This window comes from Eriocheir sinensis, chromosome 21, assembly GCF_024679095.1.
Source record: "Eriocheir sinensis breed Jianghai 21 chromosome 21, ASM2467909v1, whole genome shotgun sequence".
Taxonomy (NCBI): Eukaryota; Metazoa; Arthropoda; class Malacostraca; order Decapoda; family Varunidae; genus Eriocheir; species Eriocheir sinensis.
The window spans coordinates 19,542,863-19,568,599 of NC_066529.1; the positions used below are offsets into that span (position 1 = coordinate 19,542,863).

General features: G+C 42.9%; 1 protein-coding gene across 1 annotated transcript in view; it reads left to right on the forward strand.

Moving 5' to 3' along the window:
- The window catches only part of LOC127001813 (glycosyltransferase 1 domain-containing protein 1-like), a gene marked incomplete at its 3' end in the record, with an annotated part of 76,739 nt that overhangs the window by 41,483 nt on the left and 9,519 nt on the right, over nucleotides 1-25,737 (forward strand). The window contains 1 exon segment of the mRNA XM_050867018.1: nucleotides 19,911-20,067. Coding sequence (XP_050722975.1) covers nucleotides 19,911-20,067 — 157 coding nt within the window.

Below are 25,737 nucleotides of genomic sequence, written 5' to 3' on the forward strand. Positions count from 1 at the left end.
AGAGAATTTACATAGATTTACATAGAAAATCAGACCACACAGACCCCATGGTCCAGACTAGGTGGTCTGTCCTTAAATCTATGTGATTCTACATTTATCAGATGGCTCCAAAACGTTGCATTTCAACTCGTTAATATTAAATTCAAGGAAGTGACAGTCGAGCTTGTTTTTAAAGGAGTCAGTCGTGTTACACTGGACCACTGAAGGTGGGAGCTTATTCCATTCTCGTACTACAACGTTGGTGAAGAAAAATTTGGTGCAGTCTGAATTTACCTGTATGCATTTGAGTTTTATGCCATTGTTCCTTGTTCGCAAAGTGTCATCGATCATAAACAATTTTGATCTATCTACATTCGTGAAACTATTAAGCATTTTAAGACATTCGATCAGTTTTCCTCGGAGGCGACGTTTCTCAAGAGAGAACATGTTAAGGATGGAAAGCCTTTCTTCGTAGGATTTGTTGCGCAAGGAAGGGATCATTTTTGTTGCCCGATGCTGAACACCTTCTAATTGAGCAATGTCCTTTGCATGGTGGGGAGACCAAAACTGCACCGCATATTCCAAGTGGGATCTGACTAAACTATTGTAGAGCGGTGGTATACAATCTTTATTCTTGAATAAAAAGTTTGTTTTAATGAAGCCCAACATTCTGTTTGCTATATTTGCTACATCGATGCATTGCTGTAAGAATTTGAGGTTTGACGCGATTTTGACCCCCCAGGTCCTTAACGCATTGAACGCTTTTAAGTTTAACGCCGCGCACTTCGTAATCGAACTTCTTATTTCTTGTTCCAACTTGAAGGACCTGGCACTTATCTACGTTAAGATGATCGCCTGAAAAAAAAAAAAATGTTATTTTTGGCTTATAAAATTCTGTGAATTTTTATCTTTCTTTTGGTATATGAATGAATCTGATGAAAAAAATAATAAGTGGTATGCAACATGCAATGCAACGTGCGGCAATGAGTTTCCGCGGGGCGGTACGGGGTACAATCCATGTTTTCACCAATTTTTAATTATAGGATTTTTTTTCCTTGGTCTGTCATGAAACTCTTTGGTTCTCTCTCATCACTGGTTAAAAAAATGGGAAATTTTAGCACTTGCTATTATCTTTTTAAATTTATCCATAATAACTTTTTTTCTTCATAAATCCATCAAAATACTCTATGTATCCGCCTCAAATGTCTTTTATCATTATATTTTATTGATTTTACACAGTAGAACACTGGTTTTTACTTTGAAATATGGCGAAATATGGTAAAATTCGAATACATGGATTTATGACCACGGAACAAAAGACGTAACCTTGGGTAAACAAAGCAGCCTGTTTACACAATCAATGAAAGTAAGTAAGGGAAACCATGTCTGCTTTTTTCTTCATATCCTGATGTATATATCCTGTGGATCTCAAGTCCCTAGGTGGAATAAGTAAAATTCAAAAACTTCATCGCTTGATATCTCAAAACCACGATTTGGCACTTTAAAAATATCTCCTCTTTTGCACGTCTTGTTATACACATATTTCCCACTGCAGCTTATGAAAGTATGTGTAAGGTTGATTTTGATTTTTGAGGATATTTATATGTCAAAAATGTTTGTTATTTCATCGAACTTTAAAAAGAAAATATTTTACTATTGTATGAAACCGAAGGAAAGTAGCCTTTAATATCCTATCCTTCCTGATTAAAATGCCTTTTGAATGAAAGAAATCGGCCCATAAAGTAGGGAGGAGATACATTTAAAACATAAGATATTTAACATTGGATTTGAAATTTAACAGCCCCCCCTTAAAGGGCATCTCCCATCTTTAATTTTTTTTTAAATACTTTTTTTTACAGCAAAGGAGACAATTCAAGGACGTAAAGAAAAATATATAAAAAAAGACCGCTACTTACTGCTCCTGAATAGAGGTCAAAGGAGTGTCCAAAAAAAGAGGTCAATTTCGGGTGGAGAGGTGTCTTGATACCCTCCTCTTGAAAGAGTTCAAATCGTAGGCAGGAGGAAATACAGATGAAGGAATATTGTTCCAGAGTTTACTAGTGTGAGGGATGAAAGAGTGAAGATGCTGGTTGACTCTTGCATAAGGGGTTTGGACGGTATAGGGATGAGCATGAGTAGAAAGTCGTGTGCAGCGGGGCCGCGGGAGGGGGGGAGGCATGCAGTTAGCAAGTTCAGAAGACCAGTCAGCATGAAATTATCGATAGAAGATAGAAAGAGAGGCAACAAGGCGGCGGAATTTGAAGGGTAGAAGACTATCAGTATGAGGAGGAGAGCTGATGAGACGAAGAGTCTTTGACTCCACTCTGTCAAGGAGAGCTGTGTGAGTGGACCCCCCCCACACATGAGATGCATACTCCAAACGAGGGCGGACAAGGCCCCTGTAAATGGATAGCAACTGTGCTGATTTAGCGAGAGAGGAGATGTGAAGTTTCCAGTTGAGATTTTGAGTTAAGGATAAACCGAGAATGTTCAGTGTGATAGCTGAGTGTTGTCAAAGAATAGGGGATAGTTGTTTGGAAGATTGTGTCAAGTGGAAAGGTGGAGAAACTGTGTTTTTGAGGCGTTGAAAGACACCAGGTTCCTCTTGCCCCAATTGGAAATAATAGTAAGTTCTGAGGCTAAGCGTTCTGTTGCCTTCAGCTTTGAGTCGTTAAGTTCCTGTAGGGTGGGTCTTCTATTAAAAGAAGTTGAGTATTGCAGAGTGGAGTCATTGGCGTAAGAATGGATACGACAGTTCGTTTTGGAAAGAAGATCATCAATGAACAACAAAGAGAGTGGGAGATAGGACAGAACCCTGTGGGACACCACTGTTAATAGGTTTAGGGGAAGAACAGTGACCGTCTACCACAGCAGAAATAGAACGGTCAGAAAGGAAACTGGAGATAAATGTACAGAGAGAAGGATAGAAACCGTAGGAGGGTAGTTTGGAAAGCAAAGATTTGTGCCAGACCCTATCAAAAGCTTTTGACATGTCCAGCACAATAGCAAAGGTTTCACCGAAACGGCTAAGAGAGGATGACCAAGAGTCAGCTACGAAGGGAAGGAGATCACCAGTAGAACGCCCCTTGCGGAACCCATACTAGCGATCAGATAGAAGGTCAGAAGTGGAAAAGTGCTTTTGAGTCTTCCGGTTAAGGATTGATTCAAAAGCTTTAAATAGACAAGAAAGTAAAGCTATAGGACGGTAGTTTGAGGGATTGGAACGGTCACTCTTCTTAGACACAGGCTGTATGAAGGCATACTTCCAGCAGGAAGGAAAGGTAGATATTGACAGGCAGAGGCGAAAGAGTTTGACTAGGCAGGGTGACAGCACGGAGGCACAGTTTTTTTAGGACAATAGGAGGTACTCCATCAGGTCCATAAGCCTTCTGAGGATTGAGGCCAGAGAGGGCATAGAAAACATCATTTTGAAGAATCTTTATAACAGGCATAAAAGAGTCAGAGGGGGCTGAGTAGGAGGAATATGCCCAGAATCGTCCAGAGTGGAGTCTTTAGAAAAAGACTGAGAGAAGAGTTCAGCCTTAGAGATAGATGAGACGGCAGTGTTGCCGTCAGGACTGAGGAGTGGAGGGAAAGATGAAGAAGTGAAGTTGGAGGAAATGTTTTTGGCTAGATGCCAGAAGTCACGGGAAGAGTTAGAGAAAGCAAGGTTTTGGCATTTTCTATTGATGAAAGAGTTTTTGGTTAGTCGGAGAATAGATTTGGCACGATTCCGGGCAGAAATGTAAAGTTCATGGTTAGCATTAGTTCGAAGGCTCTGGTACCTTTTGTGAACTACCTCTCTATCACTGACAGCACGAAAACAAACGTGATTAAACCAAGGCTTTTTAGTGTGAGGAGTAGAGAAAGTACGTGGAATGTATGCCTCCATTCCAGAGACAATCACCTCTGTGATGCGCTGAGCACACACAGAGGGGTCTCGCTCCTGGAAGCAATAATCATTCCACGGGAAATCGGAAAAGTACATCCTCAGGTCGTCCCACCGAGCTGAAGCAAAATGCCAGAAGCATCGCCTCTTCGGTGGGTCCAGGGGGTGTACAGGAGCGATAGGACAGGATACAAAAATAGTGTTGTGATAGGAGGAGCCCAACGGAGAGAATAGTTTCACAGAGTAAGCAGAAGGGTTTGAGGTAAGGAAGAGGTCTAGAATGTTGGGTCCGTCTCCTAGACGGCCGAGAATACGTGTAAGGTGCTGGACCAACTGCTCTAGATCGTTGAGGATAGCAAAGTTGTAGGCTTGTTCATCAGGCTGGTCAGTGAAAGTGGATGAAAGCCAAAGCTGGTTGAAATTTCCTTGGATGGAGATTCCAGCACATAGTTAATAGAGTTAGGTGAGAGATAAACAGCACAGATGTATTTAGTAATAGAATGACAATGAAGTCTCAGCCAGATGGTGGAAAATTCTGAAGAATCAAGTTTGACGGCACGAGAGCAAGTGATGTCGTTGTGCACGTAGGCACATCCGATGCAACATCCAAAGCTGGATGTTGCATCCAGCTTTGGATTGAAATTTAGGATAGAGATAGTAGGAGGGAACAGAGTAGAGATTGCTGTCAGTAGCCTCAGAAACCTGTGTTTCGGTGAGGAAGAGAAAGTGAGGTTTAGAAGAAGAGAGATGATGTTCCACAAAATGAAAATTAGAACGAAGACCGCGTGAATGTTGCAGAAATTGAGAAGAAAGAGGTTCGAGGAGTTATCAAGACATCTATCCGACCAAGCTAAAATTTTGTGTAAATCCTCTTGGAGGCTTTGCCTGTCTTCGTCAGTGAGAACCGAGTTAGCAATCTTTGTGTCGTCTGCAAATTTACTAATGCGATTATTGAGTCCATCATCCACATCGTTGATGTAAATAATGAAGAGCACTGGGCCAAGAACCGAGCCCTGAGGGACGCCACTAGTGACCGGTGCCCATTGAGTTAAATCGGTCAATCACCACTCTTTGTTGTCTGTTGCTCAACCAATTCGCGATCCATTGGTGTAACTGACCATCAATACCTATTTGCTTTAATTTGTAAAGTAATTTATGATGTGTGACTTTATCAAACACTTTCTGGAAATTAAGATAGACTATGTCTAATGATTTGGTTACGTCATAAACTGAGAAAAGGTCGTTATAAAAGGTCAATAGGTTTGATAGGCAGGATCTTTTGTTACAGAAGCCATGTTGTGAATCCCCAATTAATGAGTGGCTTTCAAGGTAACTCACAATTTTGTCTCTAATTATGCTCTCAAGTAGCTTACCTACAACCGAAGTTAGACTAATGGGCCTGTAATTACCTGGTAATTTTTTGTTTCCTTTCTTAAAAATCGGTGTCACGTTAGCTTTTTTCCAATCCGAAGGGACGATGCCTTGTCGCAGGGACATATTGAATACGGTTGTGAGGAAGGAGAGTATTTCGCAGTATAGGATATACTTTGTCAGTTCCGGGACTTTTATTTGTTTTCAGGGATTGGAGAGCTTTAAGGACGTCATCGGTTGTTATTTCAAAGTTAGGTAATGCATGCTCGAGATTTACATTAGTACTGGTGTTGGTGGTAGTGGTGGGAAGACTGTTAGTATTAAACACCGAGGAAAATTAATTATTCAAGAGGTTTGCAATGTGTTGGCTGTCAGTCACTAGTGCACCGTCACTGTTTGTTAAAGGTCCAATTCCACTTCTGATCGCCTTTCTGTTGTTTATGAAACTAAAGGATTTCGGATTATTTTTACAGTTGGTCGCAATATTTTCTTCATATCTACACTTTGCCTGACATACTAATCTTTTTACTCGTCGCCTGGCATCATGATAATAATAATGATAATAATAATAATAATAATAATAATAATAATAATAATAATAATAATAATAATAATATTAATAAATATACAAGGGACTATTTTGAAGACCTCAACGGACTTTTACAGACACAGATTCATTTCCAGGTAAAGTGTAACGTTTATCTCGCTCGGAGATAATTATTATCGCTGGAAAACAGCTACGAAACTGATGCTGCGAGTTTTTCTCAGAATTTGCCGTGAAGACCTGGCATTGGGACAAGTAACAAACACTGCGGCGTAAACTGATCGGCCGTCTTGACCCACGGACGGATCGTCCCGGCCTCTGAATCTCTTTACTAATAGATCCCCTCTTAAAAGTGATTGTAAGTCGCTGCTAAACCAGTAATCTATCGCCGTAAATAGTAACATAGACTCAAAATAGGAACCTATCGCCGCAAAATAGGAAGTTATGGCTGCTGAGTATAGTAACCCATCGCCTGAAAAAGAGTAGATAAATTATTAAAGTTAAAGGCATACGCCAAAGCTGAGTGTGGCCTCAGTGCTCATCTCCGTCACATTAAACCTTGAGGCTGTGGCGGGTAATAACTCGCTACCCCGTGACACAGGGCCAACCCAGGATACCACAACTTACCTTCCACAGGTTGCATCAGATACCTATATATCAACCAGCTCATAATGAGAGAATGAACAGCTGGCTCCTGTAGCAAGATAACGTAGTGTTATTGCCAGGCGCATCCCAGATTCAAGTGCCTTTCTCCAGAATGTATCCTTCTTCTCAATCCTATGCGTAATCCTTGAGATCACTTCGTCAAACAGTTATTTGGGCATCCGCAGGTAGTTCTTATAGCTTTGGGTATCTTCGAGAGAGAGTTCTTGGATTAAATGATCATAATGGCCAAACTCTTGTCGCCTCAAAAGCCACTGCCTCGTCCAGTACGACCTTTTCTTTTGCTTCTTTCTTGATTTTTTTTCCCGCAGTTCCATTAAGACATGATCTGTCTCGATCTCCTCTGCTAGAAGGTCCAACTCCACTTGTAACAATTCTATTTGAGGGCAAGGCGACACCATCCCGCACACGTGAAATCACACACTCTCAGGCACAGACGTATGTGGAATGAAAGGAAAACACTCGACCTTCTCCATTTTGTAGTTTACAGCGAAGTCACGGCGGAGTCACAGTGGTGTTTCAGCAGTGTCACACTAGTTGCAGCGGTGTTACAACGGTGTCACAGCCGTGTCACGTCGGTGTTGCGGCGGAGACACAGCGATGTTTGAATCATGTTTCCATGACCAAAGTTACGGCGGAGTCACGGCGCTGCTGTATTGTTTTGCAAGGCCCGTTCTCCCTTGAAAACTGGTATTATTATTATTGTACTTTGTTTCTTAGGTGATGTAACTGATTGTTAAATTAGAGATCTGTCATTCAATTAAATTACGAATAATTTTTAATCATGAAACTAGCTAGCTTATCTCAATCATATATATTTGGTACGTGTCTCTCAAACAATACATGACGTCATGAACAGTCAATCGGGTGAGAGGGGGGCGGAGCTTAGTCAGTATGGGGGAGGGGCTTCTCGGTGCAAATTGGCCAAGTTAATTTGGACAGACTATTATAGACTGCTCGCCAAGGCCCTCCAAGTGAAACCGGTCTGGGGCCGTGGGTGTGCCCAATTGCTCCAAAACCGACGACCTCACACATCTCACTCCCACCGTTTCCTGACCCCAACATTCATTTTTACGAAAAACTGAGACCACCATCACACTTGCATAAAATTGTAACAATAATGTAAAATTACCCATACAAAAATCAGAGTTAAGTGAAGTATGGAGTACACATTTTCTTGCACTTATTCCCCTTCAACTCCTTAGTATTCAGCTGGTTTTCGTCGCATCACTTTTTTTAAGCACAAATCCTAAATCTGCATGCGTTTCTGCTTCTGATAGTGTAGGGTACGTCCCGAGGTAAAACTATGCATAGGGTCAAAATCGCCATTTTGCGGGTATCAGCTACCTTAAATAAGTATATTTTTACTGCGCAAAGCTGGTGATGTCACTTATTGTGATTTCGTGAGTTTTCATATTTATCTATTTGTGTATTTCATGGAGGCATAACTTATATAATTACCTTCACTTTTACTTGTGGCGTGAATTTGTTATTGTTTATCACAATAGAATTTCACTCAATTAAGTGAATCAGGCACCATAGAAATATTGCCAGTGTGTGTATGAATGAGTACAAAGATAAGCACATACTTTGATTTAACTCTAGAATGTCTCGTGGATCATTTATAAATAAAAAAAAAAAATCCGGATAGGCTACTCTTTACCCCGCTACTGTCGTTCGAGGCACAAAAACAGTCCCTTCACCAAGTTTGTACCCCACATTTGGTGATATTAGGTGCGCCTATTGCCGGCAACTACTCTCCTGGCAAGAGCAAGGCTCCTTATGATCGATTTCTAGTTACTGCCGGGACCTTCACACCCCACACACCCCATCCCCTTTGCTCAAGTGGGGACAGTTACTACTCCTTGTCAGAGGAAAAAATCCCGGCCTAAGCGGGACTCGCGAAGACTAGCAGAACAAAGCTTTAAACCACTAAGCTACGGAGTGGTGTGTGTGTGTGTGTTTCTCTCTAATTTGTATTGTTTTTTTTGTTACATTTCATTATTTAAAAAAAAATCAGTGTGGATAATGACTTGAGCACGTGCGTGGGATGAATTTATTAATGGTGTGTAATGTCTGTGAATTTCTGTATTTTAATGATTCGTTCCTTTTTAGGCGTAATGGAGCAAACTGAAGAACGCGTTCATGTCATTAACTGAAGAGGGTAAAAAAAGAAAATTCGATGTTACGGTATGGTTACCACATTATCAGAGGTAAACACACCACTTGTATAGAATAATTGATAAGACAGTATGCTAAAGTATTCAGATAGTAATAGTATGTTCAAATGGAATTACTCTCTGAACTTTATATTTTTCCTTGCGGGGCTGTAAAAAAAACGCGTAGGAAGCTTCATATTCTACCATTCTACCACAAACTTTGTCTAATTTTCTACCAGAATCCTTTTTTTTTATCATTAAACAAACTTCCCACGGATCTTGTTACAAACATCAAACACAAACACACACACAAAAAAGGTCCTCACAGTCTCATTCTACCAGCTTCGCAATCTAATTCTTTCTCATATTAAATGGTCTAAGCTTTGATTTTATTAATGAATACAACTGTCACAGTACTCCACCCAAACCCTTATTACACTCAACAAGTACTTTCCGCTCCGTAAACTCTCCGTTAACGCCCCAAGGCTTTATTCTTCGAAATGAAAGTAAATAATTAAGTATGTCACTCATCACACACTCTATAAAGACCCCAACATCAAGGTTATGAACAAGCCATCAGAGAACACACGAACCCTGATCCCCAGCACTAATCTGACCTAATGCTGTGATGTAAAATTATCACGGGGGAAGGATTATCCGAGATCTGAGTGGATTAAGTTTCACCACCGCGTGTTATTTCCGTTTACGTTGCTGGTTGGTCTCTCCACTCATGTTTATCCTCTTTCTCCATCTCTTTCTCTTCCTACTTCTCCTCCTAACAAATCTTGATTGTTATCTCTTGGTTCTCTTGCCTCACTGAATCGGTCCATACAGTCGATTTCTGTCTCTGGGCCTCTACCCCTGCTATTTCATGCAGAGGGCGTGCTAATTAATACGGTTCTCTCTAGTCCACTCGTTTAATTCCCTCTGGCTTTCTCGCTTGAAGGGTCGGTATACATAAATGCTTCTTTAACTCTTATTTTTTTCTTTGATTTTGCAGGCACCAATCTCACCAAGAAAAATATGATGGCTTTCTCTAGACCTCTTGTCTCGATTTTCATCCACAAATCCAGTTCACTCGCTCAACACCTGGTTATTTAGTTTTTGATCTCCTCCCTCCTTTTCTCAAACACGCAATTTACTATTACAGTACAGTGGTTTACTCTAGTTCTTTTATTTTTATTACTATTTTTTTTTTTTTTTTTACGTCTTTGCCTATTGCGCCGGTAGGCTTCTTCCCGGTAGATCCTGATGGTCGGTCCAAGGCTTCTTCCCGGTGGGTCCTGATGGTCGGCCCAGCTCGTTCTGGCGCAGGCGAGTGTTTCTAGTGGCGCCATCTTGCACTGGCTCATGCTGCCCTCCCGGAGCTCATCTTTAATCCTAGAATCTAGAGTCCGGGTTGATAGATGATCTTCTGGACAGCATGTGGGTAGTTTTAAGCCACTCGGCGGCGGCTGAAAAATCCCAGCTTGGTGGCACCGGTCGGGGATTGAACTCGCGTCCTCCTGAACGCGGGGCCGTCTTCCTATCTGTTCAGCCACCGCCTACCCTATTCGTATTTCATCCGCGGGTCCGATTCAAATTCAATCATCCCTTCCTTTCTCAAGTCAAACATTCATTCACATACATTCGTTACATGGAGAAACATCATTTTGAGGCGCCATTTTTATACTTCCCTTTAATCTTTGATTAATAGATATTGATGTGTCCTTTTTTAATGGGATAGAAAAATCAATGATACTTTCAGTTTTCCTGTCTTTGATATCACAGTCAATCAATCAATGGAGGCATACGCCTGGGGGTGCGTCGCCTCGCCCACCCTACGACGCCAAGTCCGAGAGTCCATGCGGGCGGCATATTTACCAAAGGTTGTTCGGTTTTTGTCGCGCGAAGGCTACCCCACCCCCCTGCAGTGACGTCACGCGTTGATATCTTCTGATTGGCTCCTTCCCCTCTATGTCCCTCTCCCTGCCTCTCTCCCTCTGCCTCGCTCTCTCTCGCTCCCTCCCTCATTCCGCATATATTGTGCTTTGTGTTTCTTTCTGTTACTCGACAAGTAGCTCCTCTTCGTTTTTTTTTCCTTTTCCAATGACCCTCTCTCTCTCTCTCTCTCTCTCTCTCTCTCTCTCTCTCTCTCTCTCTCTCTCTCTCTCTCTCTCTCTCTCTCTCTCTCTCTCTCTCTCTCTCTCTCTCTCTCTCTCTCTCTTTTCCCTTAAAACAAATAAAAGTCCAGGACCTGATAAAGTATATCCTATACTGCTCAAAGAAACAAAGAGCGAAATACCCTCCTCCCTCACAACCGTTTCCACCGTCAGTGGTCCAGTGTAACACGATTGACTCCTTCAAAAATAAGCTCGACCGTCACTTCCTTCAACTTAATATCAACTAGAGTAGAAATGCAACGTTTAGGAGCCTTTTGATTAATGTAAAATCACTTAGGTTTAAGGATAGACCACCTAGTCTGGACCACGGGGTCTGTATGGTCTGATTTTCTATGTAAATATCTCTCTCTCTCTCTCTCTCTCTCTCTCTCTCTCTCTCTCTCTCTCTCTCTCTCTCTCTCTCTCTCTCTCTCTCTCTCTCTCTCTCTCTCTCTCTCTCTCTCTCTCTCTCTCTCTCTCTCTCTCTCTCTCTCTCTCTCTCTCTCTCTCTCTCTCTCTCTGCCTGTCTCCCTGGCTCTGTCTCTGCCTCTGTCTCTGCCTCCCTCTCTCTCTGCCTCTTTCTGCCTTTGTCTCTGCCTTTCTCTCTGCCTCTGTCCCTGCCTCTCTCTCTTTGCCTCTCTCTCTGCCTCTCTCTCTGCCTCTGTCCCTGCCTCTCTCTCTTTGCCTGTCTCTCTGCCTCTCCCTCTGCCTCTGTCCCTGCCTCTCTCTCTTTGCCTGTCTCTCTGCCTCTCTCTCTGCCTTTGTCCCTGCCTCTCTCTCTGCCTCTCTCTCTGCCTTTGTCCCTGCCTCTCTCTCTGCCTCTCTCTGCCTCTCTCTCTGCCTTTGTCTGCCTCTGTCTCTGCCTCTCTGCCTCTCTCTCTCTCTGCCTCTCTCTGCCTTTGTCTCTGTATCTCTCTGCCTCTGTCTCTGCCTTTCTCTCTGCCTCTGTCTCTGCCTCTCTTTCTGCCTCTGTCTCTGCCTCCGTCTCTGCCTCTGTCTCTGCCTCTGTCTCTGCCTCTCTTTCTGCCTCTGTCTCTGCCTCTGTCTCTGCCTCTGTCTCTGCCTCTGTCTCTGCCTCTCTTTCTGCCTCTGTCTCTGCCTCTCTTTCTGCCTCTGTCTCTGCCTCCGTCTCTGCCTCTGTCTCTGCCTCTCTTTCTGCCTCTCTTTCTGCCTCTCTTTCTGCCTCTGTCTCTGCCTCCGTTTCTGCCTCTGTCTCTGCCTCCGTCTCTGCCTCTGTCTCTGCCTCCGTCTCTGCCTCTCTCTCTGCCTCTCTCTCTGCCTCTCTTTCTGCCTCTGTCCCTGCCTCTCTCTCTGCCTCTCTCTCTGCCTCTCTCTCTGCCTCTCTTTCTGCCTCTGTCTCTGCCTCTCTCTGCCTCTGTCTCTGCCTCTCTCTCTGCATCTGTCTCTGCCTCTCTTTCTGCCTCTGTTTCTGCCTCTGTCTGCCTTTGTCTCCGCCTCTCAGCCTCTGTCTCTGCCTCTCTCTGCCTCTCTCTCTGCCTCTGTCCCTGCCTCTCTCTCTGCCTCTCTCTCTGCCTCTCTTTCTGCACTGTCCCTGCCTCTCTCTCTGCCTCTCTCTCTGCCTCTCTTTCTGCCTCTGTCTCTGCCTCTCTTTCTGCCTCTCTTTCTGCCTCTCTTTCTGCCTCTGTCTCTGCCTCTCTTTCTGCCTCTCTTTCTGCCTCTGTCTCTGCCTCTCTCTCTGCCTCTCTCTCTGCCTCTCTTTCTGCCTCTGTCCCTGCCTCTCTCTCTGCCTCTCTCTCTGCCTCTCTTTCTGCCTCTCTTTCTGCCTCTGTCTCTGCCTCTGTCTCTGCCTCTGTCTCTGCCTCTGCCTCTGTCTCTGCCTCTGTCTCTGCCTCTCTTTCTGCCTCTCTTTCTGCCTCTGTCTCTGTCTCTGTCTCTGTCTCTGCCTCTGTCTCTCTCTCTCTCTCTCTCTCTCTCTCTCTCTCTCTCTCTCTCTCTCTCTCTCTCTCTCTCTCTCTCTCTCTCTCTCTCTCTCTCTCTCTCTCTCTCTCTATATATATATATATATATATATATATATATATATAGAGAGAGAGAGAGAGAGAGAGAGAGAGAGAGAGAGAGAGAGACAGACAGATAGATTGGTAGACAAACACATGGAAATAGGAAGAGACATTCAAACAGACAGTCATACACATACAGAAAGGTAGACAGAAACAGGCACACACATACACACCCAGAAACAAACACAAAGGCAATAAAACAGAGAGAGAGAGAGAGAGAGAGAGAGAGAGAGAGAGAGAGAGAGAGAGAGAGAGAGAGAGAGAGTTCAAATTCAAATTCAAATTCAAATTCGAATTCGTTTATTTCCACAGGGTAGTGGTTATTACACATCAATGAAATAGACATATGTCTACAAGTCATCTTTAGTATAATACAGAACATCTTGAATAGCATATCTTAGAACATGGATGAAGATAATTGTTTAAATAGGGGATTCCTCATGATGTCTTTGATAGAATTAGAATATGCATAGAAAAGATTGTAGAAGATGTCTTAAGGGGTAAACTTTGTAAAATAAAACTACCTAAAAAAAAAAAGAGTGTAAAAGATGCATACGAGACCTAACCTTTGATAAAAATAAAACATACATAAAAAGTACTTGAAAGGGATGCCTGTAAGACCTAACCTTAGATAAAAAAAAAAAATAATAAGTCATACATAGAAAGTGAATGTAAGACATGCCAATAAAATCTAGAATTTGATGAAAAATAAAAGACATAAAATGTGAGTGTAAAACATACCAATAAAATCTAAACTTTGATAAAAAATAAATGAAACAAAATAGAATAAAGCAGACGTAAAAAGCGTATAAAAAGTGAGCTGGAAACCATACATAAAAAGTGACTTTAGAATAACAGAAGTAGTGAAGCATTGGCAGTAGTTTCGTCAACATGCTAAAAACATATTAAAATGTCAGCATTAGTTATCCGTCGGGGGTATCTAGAATAGTTATCCGTCGGGGGCATCCAGAATATGTTTGGTGACTCTACTTTTAAAACAAGGGAGCGTACTGGCAATAGTGACGTGGGCTGGGAGGGAATTTCACACTTTAGGGCCGTTTACTACGAAGGCCCTGGCACCAGAGTTTGTCTTTGTCCTGGGCTCTACCAGATTATTTCTCTGCCTTGTTTCGCTGCTTGTTGTACTGTGGACGGTGGGAAATGACAAAAGCCAAGCAGGGGTCATTTTGTTCAGGGATTTGTACATGACTGTAGAGATGTCTAGAAAATGTTTTTGTTTTACTTTGATCCATTTTAGTTCTCTGAAGGCTGGGGAGACATGGTAATATTTTTTCATGCCACCAATAGACACTCGGGCTGCAAAATTTTGACTTTTCTGTACTTTGTGTATAAGCGTAGTGTTGGTGGCTCCCCCAGATCCTAATACAATAGTTTATTAGGCTTAACACAAGTGCTCGAACTACAGTTTTCCTCGTGCTTTTGTCAAAATTCATGCTTACTCGACCAATGTATATTAGTGTCCCCATCACTCTCTTAGCCAGCTCGTTAATGTGTATATCGAAGGTCATGTAGCGGTCCATGTACAGGCCCAAGTTTTTAACATGAGTGCTGGGACGAATGCTGGTGCCATCAAATCGGACAACAGTGTCCTCAGGAATGTGGAGCAGCAATTGCCTGTTGCCGATGAAGATACATTGTGTTTTACTTGGACTGACGAGCAGACCATTCCTGCGAAAATATTCTTTAGCTTTATCGAGTGTTGCTTCTGCTTCGTTGATAATAGTATTTAAATTTTCTAGAGTGTCATAATGTGGAAATTGTGTGTCATCAGCATACTTGACTATTGTGCACTCTGTTATATAGTTAACAATGTCATTGACGTATATATTAAATAAGATTGGTCCTAGAATGGAATCTTGAAAGACGCCATAACTAACGGTAATTTTTGTAGATATTACAGTTTTGAGTTTGACAGACTGAGTTCTGTTATGAAGGTAACTGCTGAGCCAATGGGGTTCGATGTTGAGCTTGGCACACTTGCTCAGGAGGATACTGTGGCTTACACTGTCGAAAGCTTTAGACAGATCGCATCACGTTAGCAGCGATATTTTCTTGTTGTCCATATTATTGTAGATAGCGTCCGTTACCACCGTGAGAGCAGACTCGGTCGACAATTTAGGACGGAATCCGTGCTGGCATTTAGAAAGAAAATTATTGGTTTCTAAAAAAGATAAAAGCTGGTTTGATACAATTTTCTCTAAAATCTTTGATATTATTGGTAAAAGGGAAATGGGACGGTAATTATTAACATTGTTAGGATCACCAGTTTTGCACACAGGGATGACAAGTGCATGCTTCCAGGCTTGAGGGAATACACCGGTAACTAATGAAGTATTGATGATACAAGTTAAATAGAAGGCAATAATGCATAGGGCATCCTTGATAAACTGAAGCGATATGCCATCTGAACCCACAGCACGCGTTTCCTTCAGACCTTTGATTATTAATATCAGTGTGTTTGTGTCTACTGATTTTGGTCTGAATTTTGCAACAGTCTCGTTACATTCTGAAGTCATTCGGTCCATAGGAAGTATGTTGTTCTTTGATAAAGTCTGTTGTGTTGTGTCATAAGTGTTCTTTCCTATGTTTGAGAGAAAGCTGTTAAATTCTTCTACTTTATCGATAACACTTTCGTGGGTTTCAAACTCGCAAGTCTTTGAGCTACTTCTATGACTGGAAACTATCTCCTTGATAACTTTCCAGGTGGCGGAGGAATCGCCCCTGCAGTCACTTAGTTTATTCTTATAGTATTCTTTTTTGGATGAAGTAAGGCAATCCTTTACAATTTTCTTCTCGTCAGTGTACTGGTGCTGCAAGTCAGTGTTATGCCTGTCTCTCTTCAGTTTGCTTCGAGTATCATCCCTTTTCTTTATGGCCTGCCGCAAGTCATCGTTGAACCAGGGAGCAAAAGGTCTCCTTATTTCTTTGGTTACAACTGGAGCACATTTATCTAAACATTGAATAAAAATATTATTAAAGATATTTGTCTGATGATCCACGTCATCTGTTTCCATTATTTGATTAAAAGTAAGAGATTCCGACATAAGTAGATTACATAAAATATCCTTACTGTAGCCCCCGAGGTGACGGAAAGTTTTCGTTAAGGGTTTGCGCTTCGGTTTATTGATATTGACTTTGATGCTGATTAGGTCGTGGTCCGCAATAACCTGAGGCACGACATTTTTAGTAAGGACAAGACTCGTGTTATTAGTAACCACCAAGTCTAGCAGTGTTGCAGATGTGGGCGTCACTCGAGTGGGTTCGTCAATCAATTGTGAGAGCTTATTGTTCCTAATGATATCACTCAGTCTATTTCCTTTTAAAAGTAAATCGTCATTAAAATCCCCTAAAACATAAAAACTTTTCTTGTTCAAACATAATTGCCTAAAAACATCTTGTAAATACTCGAACGAAACAACGGGAGTCTTAGGGTGTTTGTAAACACACCCAATGATGATAGCTGGTAACATATGGCACTGTACACTCACCCATACGTCTTCAACTCCTGGCTGTTTCGGAAATGGTAGGTCAATGACATTAGTGTTCAACAAGCTTCTCACGTATATACACACGCCACGACCACGTCCGTGATCACATCTAAATATTTTGTAGCCGGGAATGGTAACATATGCATTTGGAGTTTCAGTGCGTAGCCATGTCTCAGACACACACAAAATATCGATATTTCTGGCAGATACAAGAAGCTTAATTTCTTCAAAATTAGACTGTATGGATTGCGCGTTTACATGTTCGATAGTAAGATGATCCTTTTTCGAGGCACACACTTCGGCTGAATCTTCGTTGCCTTTTTCCTATCCACTGTAGTAGCTGCATAATCGACCCTTATATATGTCCAACACATGACACACCTCACATTTTAGTTTATGGTCGAACCTACAAGTGGATCGCCTGTGGTTGAACTCTCCACAGTTGAAGCAGCCCACTTTCCTATGTTGATGAATGTTAGAGTAATTGTTGTTGGTGTTGTTGTGGGTGGTGGTGGTGGTGGGTGTATAAATCCGTGAATGTTGAGTTTCTAGTCGTATGTTTGTTCGGGCTACCTTTGTATTTTGTGTGTCACTGTTCATGGTGGAGGTGTAAGTGTTCATATCGCGCTGAGGGCGTTCGTTGTATGTACTGAAGTTAGGAGTCCACGTTCGGGACGTGTTATTGCTCATGTGTGTTTGACCCGGACAGGTAGTTGAGACTTTTTTGCCTGAGTTAAAAGTTATGTTATTACGTAGAACCTTGCGTAATAATATAGTCAAATTACCTTTATTTATTTGCCAGTTTTGACTTAGGGTAAAAAGAGAGAGAGAGAGAGAGAGAGAGAGAGAGAGAGAGAGAGAGAGAGAGAGAGAGAGAGAGAGAGAGAGAGAGAGAGAGAGAGAGAGAGAGAAAGCGAGAGCGAGAGAGAGAAAGCGAGAGCGAGAGAGAGAAAGCGAGAGCGAGAGAGAAAGGGTAGAAAAGAGAGAGAGAGAGAGAGAGAGAGAGAGAGAGAGAGAGAGAGAGAGAGAGAGAGAGAGAGAGAGAGAGAGGGTAGAGAAGAGAGAGAGAGAGGGTAGAAAAGAGAGAGAGGGTAGAAAAGAGAGAGAAAGGGTAGAAGAGAAGGAGAAGGTAGAAGAGAGAGGGAGAGGGTAGAAGAGAGAGGGAGAGGGTAGAAGAGAGAGGGAGAGGGTAGAAGAGAGAGGGAGAGGGTAGAAGAGAGAGGGAGAGGGTAGGAGAGAGAGGGTAGGAGAGAGAGAGAGAGAGAGAGAGAGAGAGAGAGAGAGAGAGAGAGAGAGAGAGAGAGAGTCATAGGAAAAGGAAAAAGACTAAGAGGAGCTAATTGTCTGGTAACAGAAAAAAACACCAAGCACAATATATGCAGGAGGAGGGAGCGAGAGAGCCAGAGAGAGCAAGGCAGAGGGAGAATGGCAGGGAGGGTGAGCAGAGAGGGGAAAGGGGAGGCAGCAGTTAATCAGGAGATATCAGTGCGTGACGTCATTGCAAGGGGTGGGGCTTGGTGGTGTTTAGTGAGTCTTCTACTGCTAATTGGTTCACGGATAGAGAAAAATCAATATCCGTCAGGGTTATTTTATTACAAAAATATACACAGGTCATTAAGACAGACAAAACACATAAAAGAGGTGGTTGAGTGTATATGCGTGTATGTGAGTGTTGTGTAGTGTAAGTGACATTGAAGAGTTGGTGTAAGTGTGGAACAATATGTATAAGTTAACAATAGGAGGACGAGTACAGACAGTTAAAGATAAACGAGTAACAATAAAGATAAACAATAAAGACACAACAAGACACGGACGCGACAATGAAAATGCTTAGATGGCACAGGAGACAAAAAGGCGAAAATTACAGTCTCTGTTGTAGCACCATTTTCTATTGAGTCACTGGGGAGAGCACACGACGATTTGTAGGGGTGACTAGCTGCTACAGGCTAGCCTCCGCGCGACAAAAACCTAACAACCTTTGGTAAAATACTAATTATGCGTCCGGACGAGTCTCCATGCAGGTCCCCTGCCCATCCTGAGTATCTCCTGGCAGAATCTATAGACTTGCTCAAACCACGAACTCCGTGGGCGTCCCCTTGGCCTCGTCCAATCAGGATTGTCTCTTAGAGACACCAAAGCTTTAATTTAAAATGTGTAGTCGATACTTTTACTTATCCCCAATCCTTGTTCATTCATTGCCTTATTTTGTATAACTGGTAATAACCATATGTCCCCTTCATGCCAAACTATGTTCATTCACATACATACTGTCTTACATGGAGAAGCATCATTTTGTGGGTAACTTTCTATACTTCCCTGTAATCTTTAATTGGTATTGTACTGTCTCATTTTTTTTATTATTTTTACAACGAAGGAGGCAGCTCAAGGGCACAAAAAAAATGAAACAATAATAAAAAAAAGCCCGCTGCTCGCTGCTCCTAAAAAAAGAATCAAAAGAGGTGGCCGAAAGAGATGTCAATTTCGGGAGGAGAGGTGTCCTGATACCTTTCTCTTGAAAGAGTTCAAGTCGTAGGCAGGAGGAAATACAGATGAAGGAAGATTGTTCCAGAGTTTACCAGCGTGAGGGATGAAAGAGTGAAGATGCTGGTTAACTCTTGCATAAGGGGTTTGGACAGTATAGGGATGAGCATGAGTAGAAAGTCGTGTGAAGCGGGGCCGCGGGAGGGGGAGAGGCATGCAGTTAGCAAGTTCAGAAGAGCAGTCAGCGTGGAAATATCGATAGAAGATAGAAAGAGAGGCAACATCGCGACGGAATTTAAGAGGTAGAAGACTATCAGTAGGAGGAGGAGAGCTGATGAGACGAAGAGCCTTAGACTCCACTTTGTCCAGAATAGCTGTGTGAGTGGAGCCCTCCCACACGTGAGATGCATATTCCATACGAGGAAGGACAAGGCCCCCGTATATGGATAGCAATTGCGCGGGGGAGAAGAACTGGCGGAGACGATACAGAACGCCCAACCTCGAGGAAGCTGATTTAGCGAGAGAGATGTGAGGTTTCCAGTTGAGATTTTGAGTAAAGGATAGACCGAGGATGTTTAGTGTTGAAGATGGTGATAGCTGAGTGTTCTCGAAGAATAGGGGATAGGTGTTTGGAAGATTGTGTCGAGTTGATAGGTGGAGAAATTGAGTTTTTGAGGCATGGAAGGACACAAGGTTCCTTCTGCCCCAATCGGAAATGATAGCAAGGTCTGAGGTTAAGCGTTCTGCAGCCTCCAGTCTGGAGTCGTGTACTTTCTGTTGAAAGGGTCTTCTATTGAAAGAAGTTGAATAATGCAGAGTGGAGTCGTCGGCTTGTGAGTGGACAGGACAGTTTGTTTTACCATAAAAAAATAAAATCAATGATACTTCTCTCATATTTTTGTCAATTTTCACACCAAAGCCTTAATTTACAATGTAGTCAGTACTTTTACTTCTTCCCGATCCTTATTCACCTACCACTTTGCTGAATAAAAGTTAATATCTTTACTTCACTCACCATGCATTCTTAAGCCCATGCCTTACTTTAAAGTCAAATTATTATTTTTCCTTCCCTTTGATTATACGCCACGGCCTTACGTCACTATACTGTCCATACGTCTTCTCTCCAATACTCACCCATGCCCTTGGTTTACAGGCGAACGGTGAATGATGCAGGATGGGAGTGTGTAATGCGTGACCCAGACAGTCTAGCCGACTGCTCCTCCTTGCCAGCCCTTGTCAAGCAACACAACATCGTCGTCGCGCTGGGCATTCACGCCTACCGCAGCGCCCCCGTCCTCCTCGCCTGTCAGGTATCCACATCATCATCACCATCCATTATATTATATCCCCTACTGGACAGAGGCAGGGCGGGGTTCTCTCTCTCTCTCTCTCTCTCTCTCTCGCCCTGTAAAACATATATACACCTATACACAAAACACAGTGTTACACTCTTTCCGCCACATTCCTTATATATTTCCAGATTCCACTCCGACGCCACTTCCTACGCAGGTGCTCAGACCTACCTGACCTGACTTGACCAGATTATTCCCCAGAGACCAGTAATCCTCCCTCCCTCCCTCTCGTTTCGCTCCTCCTCTTCTCTCGCCTCCCTCTCCATTGCCCCCCCCCTCTCTCTCTCATTACTACCCCCCACTTGCCCCTCTCTGTCTCTCCTTCCTCACTCCCTATCTCGTTCCCACCTCTCTCTCTTCCCCCTTTCCTTCGCCTCTTCCTCCCTCCATCCCTATCTCCTCCTACGCCTTCCCATCTCTCTCTCTCTCTCTCTCTCTCTCTCACTTATTCTCGCTTATTCACGCACGCGACCCTCTGCCCTACGAAAAAGAAAAGCAAAGCAAATATATAGATACCTCCTCCTTACCAAGATGGCGCTAAAGAAATGTTCGACTTGCACAGGAAACTTCTCTGGTCATTTCTTCTCAGGACGATCGACCGTCTGCAAGATCTGCCTGTTGACTCAGCAGATGGAAACGAGACTCCTTCAACAGGACGAAAGGCTGACGGCTGGCGAGAAGAAGATCACCGAACTAACAAGTACTGTTGATACCTTGCAGGAGTTTATCCAGGCCAACATCGTCGCCCTCCTGCAATTGACGCCTCATCACCCTCCTCACCTGCACTCGATGCCCAGCCACCTTCCGAAGAAGGCACGTCACAGGGAACCGGTAGAGCTGACGCTGAATGCTTCACCCCGTGAGAGGAGGAGCCAGACCCGCCCCTAGAGCCATTTATCCTACTCATTGCTACAACAGATTTGCCATACTGGAGGAGGAGGACGAGGAACAGAGCACCTTCTTGGTCGGTGACTCTATGATTCGCCATCAGGTGGTTGAATTCTGTGGCAGAGTCCCCCGTCGTAGGCGTAACTACTGTTATCCTGGAGCTGGTGTTGACGACATCACAGCTGCCCTGGACGAGGTCTCCGCTGAGGCCTCTAATGACTCACTCTTTGTTCTCCACACAGGTACTAACGACGTCACCACGACCCGGTCTGAGGAACTGCTGGACAAGTACCGTAGGCTCATCCAGCAGTATAAGACTAAATCCCCTAATATTTTGATTTCAGGAATTCTACCACGGACATGGGATGAGTGCGACTTCTACAGTAAGGCCTTCAGCCTCAACAACCGCCTGCAGACTCTCTGCGGAGAGCTTGACGTCGAATTCTTTAACGCCTGGAACGATTTCTACGGCCAGAGTAGACTTTTCCAAAGGGACGGCATACACCTGTCCCCCATCGGGGCAGCCAGATTTGGAAGGCTCCTCAACAACGCCGTACGTAACGCCCGAACAACAAAAAACGACTCTCAGCCACGTCCTTCCATCCCGCCCGTGTAAATAGACACCTCACACCGCAACAGACTCGTAACATTGAACCCTCCAGTACCTCTATTACCAAGCTTCAAGATAACCTAAGAGTCCTTAGTTTCAATGCGCGTAGCCTAAGAAATAAATTTGATGAACTGCGATGTCTTGCTCTGACAGAAAACTTTGACGTAATTGCTATAACCGAAACATTTATCGACACCACTAATATTGATTTAAGTTCCGAATATAACATAGATGGCTACAGATTCTTCAACAATGATCGTGTAAACCGTAGAGGGGGTGGTGTCGCCCTTTTTGTCAAAAGCTACTTGCAACCTACTGACAAAACACCAAGAAACAGTAACGTTGAACATTTGTGCGTGCGAGTAAACATTGCAAAAGTCAATTTAAATATATCTGTCACTTACAGGCCTCCGGGGCAATCACTTGATGGCGATCTTGAAATGTACAGCGTCTTAAGGCAGTCACTTAATAACAGCGACTCACTGATACTAGGAGACTTTAACCTTCCCCATATCGACTGGGCGACACTGTCGGGTACAGAAGGTGAGTCCCATAGAATGATCGAATTTCTAGAGGAAAATTATCTAAGCCAAATGGTTTCTGAACCAACTCGACAAAATAACATACTTGACCTTGTTATAGCGACCCAAGATAACCTAGTCAGTAATGTCACGGTAGGAGAACACCTCGGTTCCTGCGATCATAAACTAGTGCGCGTTGACATTAGAGCTCAAACATCGGTGACTGAAAATAAAGTTAAGGTGCCCAATTTCAAAAGAGCCAACTTCGTAGAAATCCGACGAAAACTAATAGATATGCAACTATCAGATGACGGCAATGCAGAGGACGCCTGGCTAAACTTTAAAAATCACTTACTCACTCAGCAGGACACATTTGTCCCCTTGTGCGAGAAGCGAATTAACACTAATAAAAGTCCACCTTGGTTTAATAGCGAAATTAAACACTCAGTCAAGGAGAAAATTGTCTTACAGGTTAAAGAAAGACCAAAGCACGCCCGAAAACATTAGACTTTACAATGATGCAAGGCGACGAGTAAAAAGATTAGTGCATCAGGCAAAGCGTAGATATGAAGAAAATATTGCAGCCAACTGTAAAATAATCCGAAATCCTTCTTCAGTTACATAAACAACAGAAAGGCGATCAGAAGTGGAATTGGACCTTTAATAAACAGCGACGGTGCACTAGTGACTGACAGCCAACACGTTGCAAACCTATTAAATAATTACTTTTCCTCGGTGTTTAATAATAACAGTCCTCCCACCACCACCACCAACACCAGTACTAATGTAAATCCTGAGCATGCATTGTCTAACTTTGAAATAAAACCCGATGAAGTCCTTAAAGCCCTCAAATCACTTAAAACAAATAAAAGTCCTGGACCTGATAAAGTATATCCAACTCTGCTGAAAGAAACAAAGAGCGAAATACTCTCCTCCCTCACAACCGTATTCAATATGTCCTTGCGACAAGGCATTGTCCCTTCAGATTGGAAAAAGGCTAACGTGACACCGATTTTTAAGAAAGGAGACAAAAAGTACCAGGTAATTACAGGCCCATTAGTCTAACTTCGGTTGTAGGTAAGCTACTTGAGGGCATAATTAGAGACAAAATTGTGAGTTACCTTGAAAGCCACTCATTAATTGGGGACTCACAACATGGCTTCCGAAACAAAAGATCCTGCCTATCAAATCTATTAACCTTTATAACGACCTCTTCACTGTTTATGACGTAACCAAATCACTGGACGTAGTCTATCTTGATTTCAGAAAGCGTTTGATAAAGTCCCGCATCATAAATTACTTTACAAATTAAAGCAAATAGGTATTGACGGTCAGGTAAACCAATGGATCGCGAATTGGTTGAGCAACAGACAACAAAGAGTAGTGATAGACGGATTTAACTCAGAGTGGGCGCCTGTCACTAGTGGCGTCCCTCAGGGCTCGGTTCTTGGCCCAGTGCTCTTCATTATTTACATCAACGACGTGGATGTTGGACTCAATAACCGCATTAGTAAATTTGCAGACGACACAAAGATTGGTAACTCGGTTCTCACTGACGAAGACAGGCAAAGCCTCCAAGAGGATTTGCACAAAATTTCAGCTTGGTCGGATAGATGGGAGATGCCCTTTAACGTAGACAAGTGCCAGGTCCTTCAAGTTGGAACGAGGAATAAAAAGTTTGATTACGAAATGCGCGGCGTTAAACTCAAAAGCGTTCAATGCGTCAAGGACTTGGGGTCAAAATCGCGTCAAACCTCCACTTCTCACAGCAATGCCTCGATGCAGCAAATACCGCGAAGAGACTGTTGGGCTTCATTACAAGAAACTGTTTATGTAAGACGAAAGATGGAATACTCCTGCTCGACAACAGTTTAGTCAGACCCCACTTGGAATATGCGGTACAGTTTTGGTCTCCCCACCATGCAAAGGATATTGCTAAATTAGAAGGTGTTCAGCGTCGGGCAACGAAAATTATCCCTTCCTTGCGCAACAAATCCTACGAAGAAAGGCTTTCTACCCTTAACATGTTCTCTCTTGAGAAACGTCGCCTCGAGGAAAACTGATCGAATGTTTTAAAATACTTAATGGTTTCACGAATGTAGACAGATCAACATTGTTTATGATCGATGACACTTTGCGCACGAGGAACAATGGCGTAAAACTCAGATGTAGACAAGTAAATTCAGACTGCACCAAATTTTTCTTCACCAACGTTGTAGTGCGAGAATGGAATAAGCTCCCATCATCAGTGGTCCAGTGTAACACGATTGACTCCTTCAAAAATAAGCTCGACCGTCACTTCCTTCAACTTAATATCAGCTAGAGTAGAAATGCAACGTTTTGGAGTCTTCTGATTAATGTAAAATCACTTAGGTTTAAGGACAGACCACCAAGTCTGGACCATGGGGTCTGTGTGGTCTGATTTTCTATGTAAATCTATGTAAATCTCTCTCTCTCTCTCTCTCTGTGATGTTCAATACCTCCATTTTCATCTGGCAAAGGTTTTAATTTCATCTCTCCACCCGTATGACCCTGGTTTTACAAATTTAGGGCTGAGCTGCAGGACAATGGACCATAAAGTCATCGTTCTCTATGTATACGACATAATAGAAAATGGAAGAAAACTCGAAAAAGGCAGGGCACTGATTATTTTAGGAGGCGTATGTTTCACATCTTTTTTCATATACTTCATGTACTCGTAGGTTATGGTCAAAATTGGTAATATTAACATCAACCTTCAAACTTCCCGGAAATCAATATGAAAGAGTGTGGAGATCAAGGCAACAGTGAAAATAGCCATGTAATGCGTGTGGGAACCCGCGCGGCTGCAGGCTTCCTAAACCTGTGGCTCACTGCTGTAGTCTACTCCGCCGACAGTGACAACGGTGCTTTGTGAAGCATATCACGCGTATTATTATAATGAAATAAAATTGACAAATCTAACCAAACTAAATCTAACCTAAGCTGATCTAACCTAACCTTCTAATCTGACTTGTCCAACCAAACACACCTAACCTAGCCTATAACTATGAGCTTCGCCGCCCGCGGCCGCGCGGGTTCCCACACACATTTCATGGCGATTTTCGCAGTTGTTTTGATCTCTACACTTTCCTATTGATTTATGGGAGGTTTGAATGTTAGTAGAATACATATATGACAACATAAGAGCAGTTGATCAAGGAGTAGATATATCAGCGGGTTTATATATTATAATCTACCTTAACTTCGGTTATTACAATTGTAAAAAGATATGATCGGGCTCCTTCTAAACCAGAAGTTATTAAACTGGGGGTTGCGACCCTCCCTGGGGTCGAGAGATGCTTCTGGATGGTCGCAAGATTTCGAGGTGAAAATACGTCAGAGAACACAATTTGAAATTATAATTTAATCACGATTATTCGTTTATATACACCAGAGAACATCAGAGAACGCAATTTGAATTTGTAATTTAATCATGATAATTCTTTTATATCTTATTTGTCAATGTGCAACAATACAGTGACCTTGCTTCCATGGAGTTCAAAGACACCTAGGCAAAGGTAAAAGGTGGGGGCATACGCTATAGATGCGCGTGGCCGCAGTGTTCATCTCCGCCGCATTGTGTGTGTG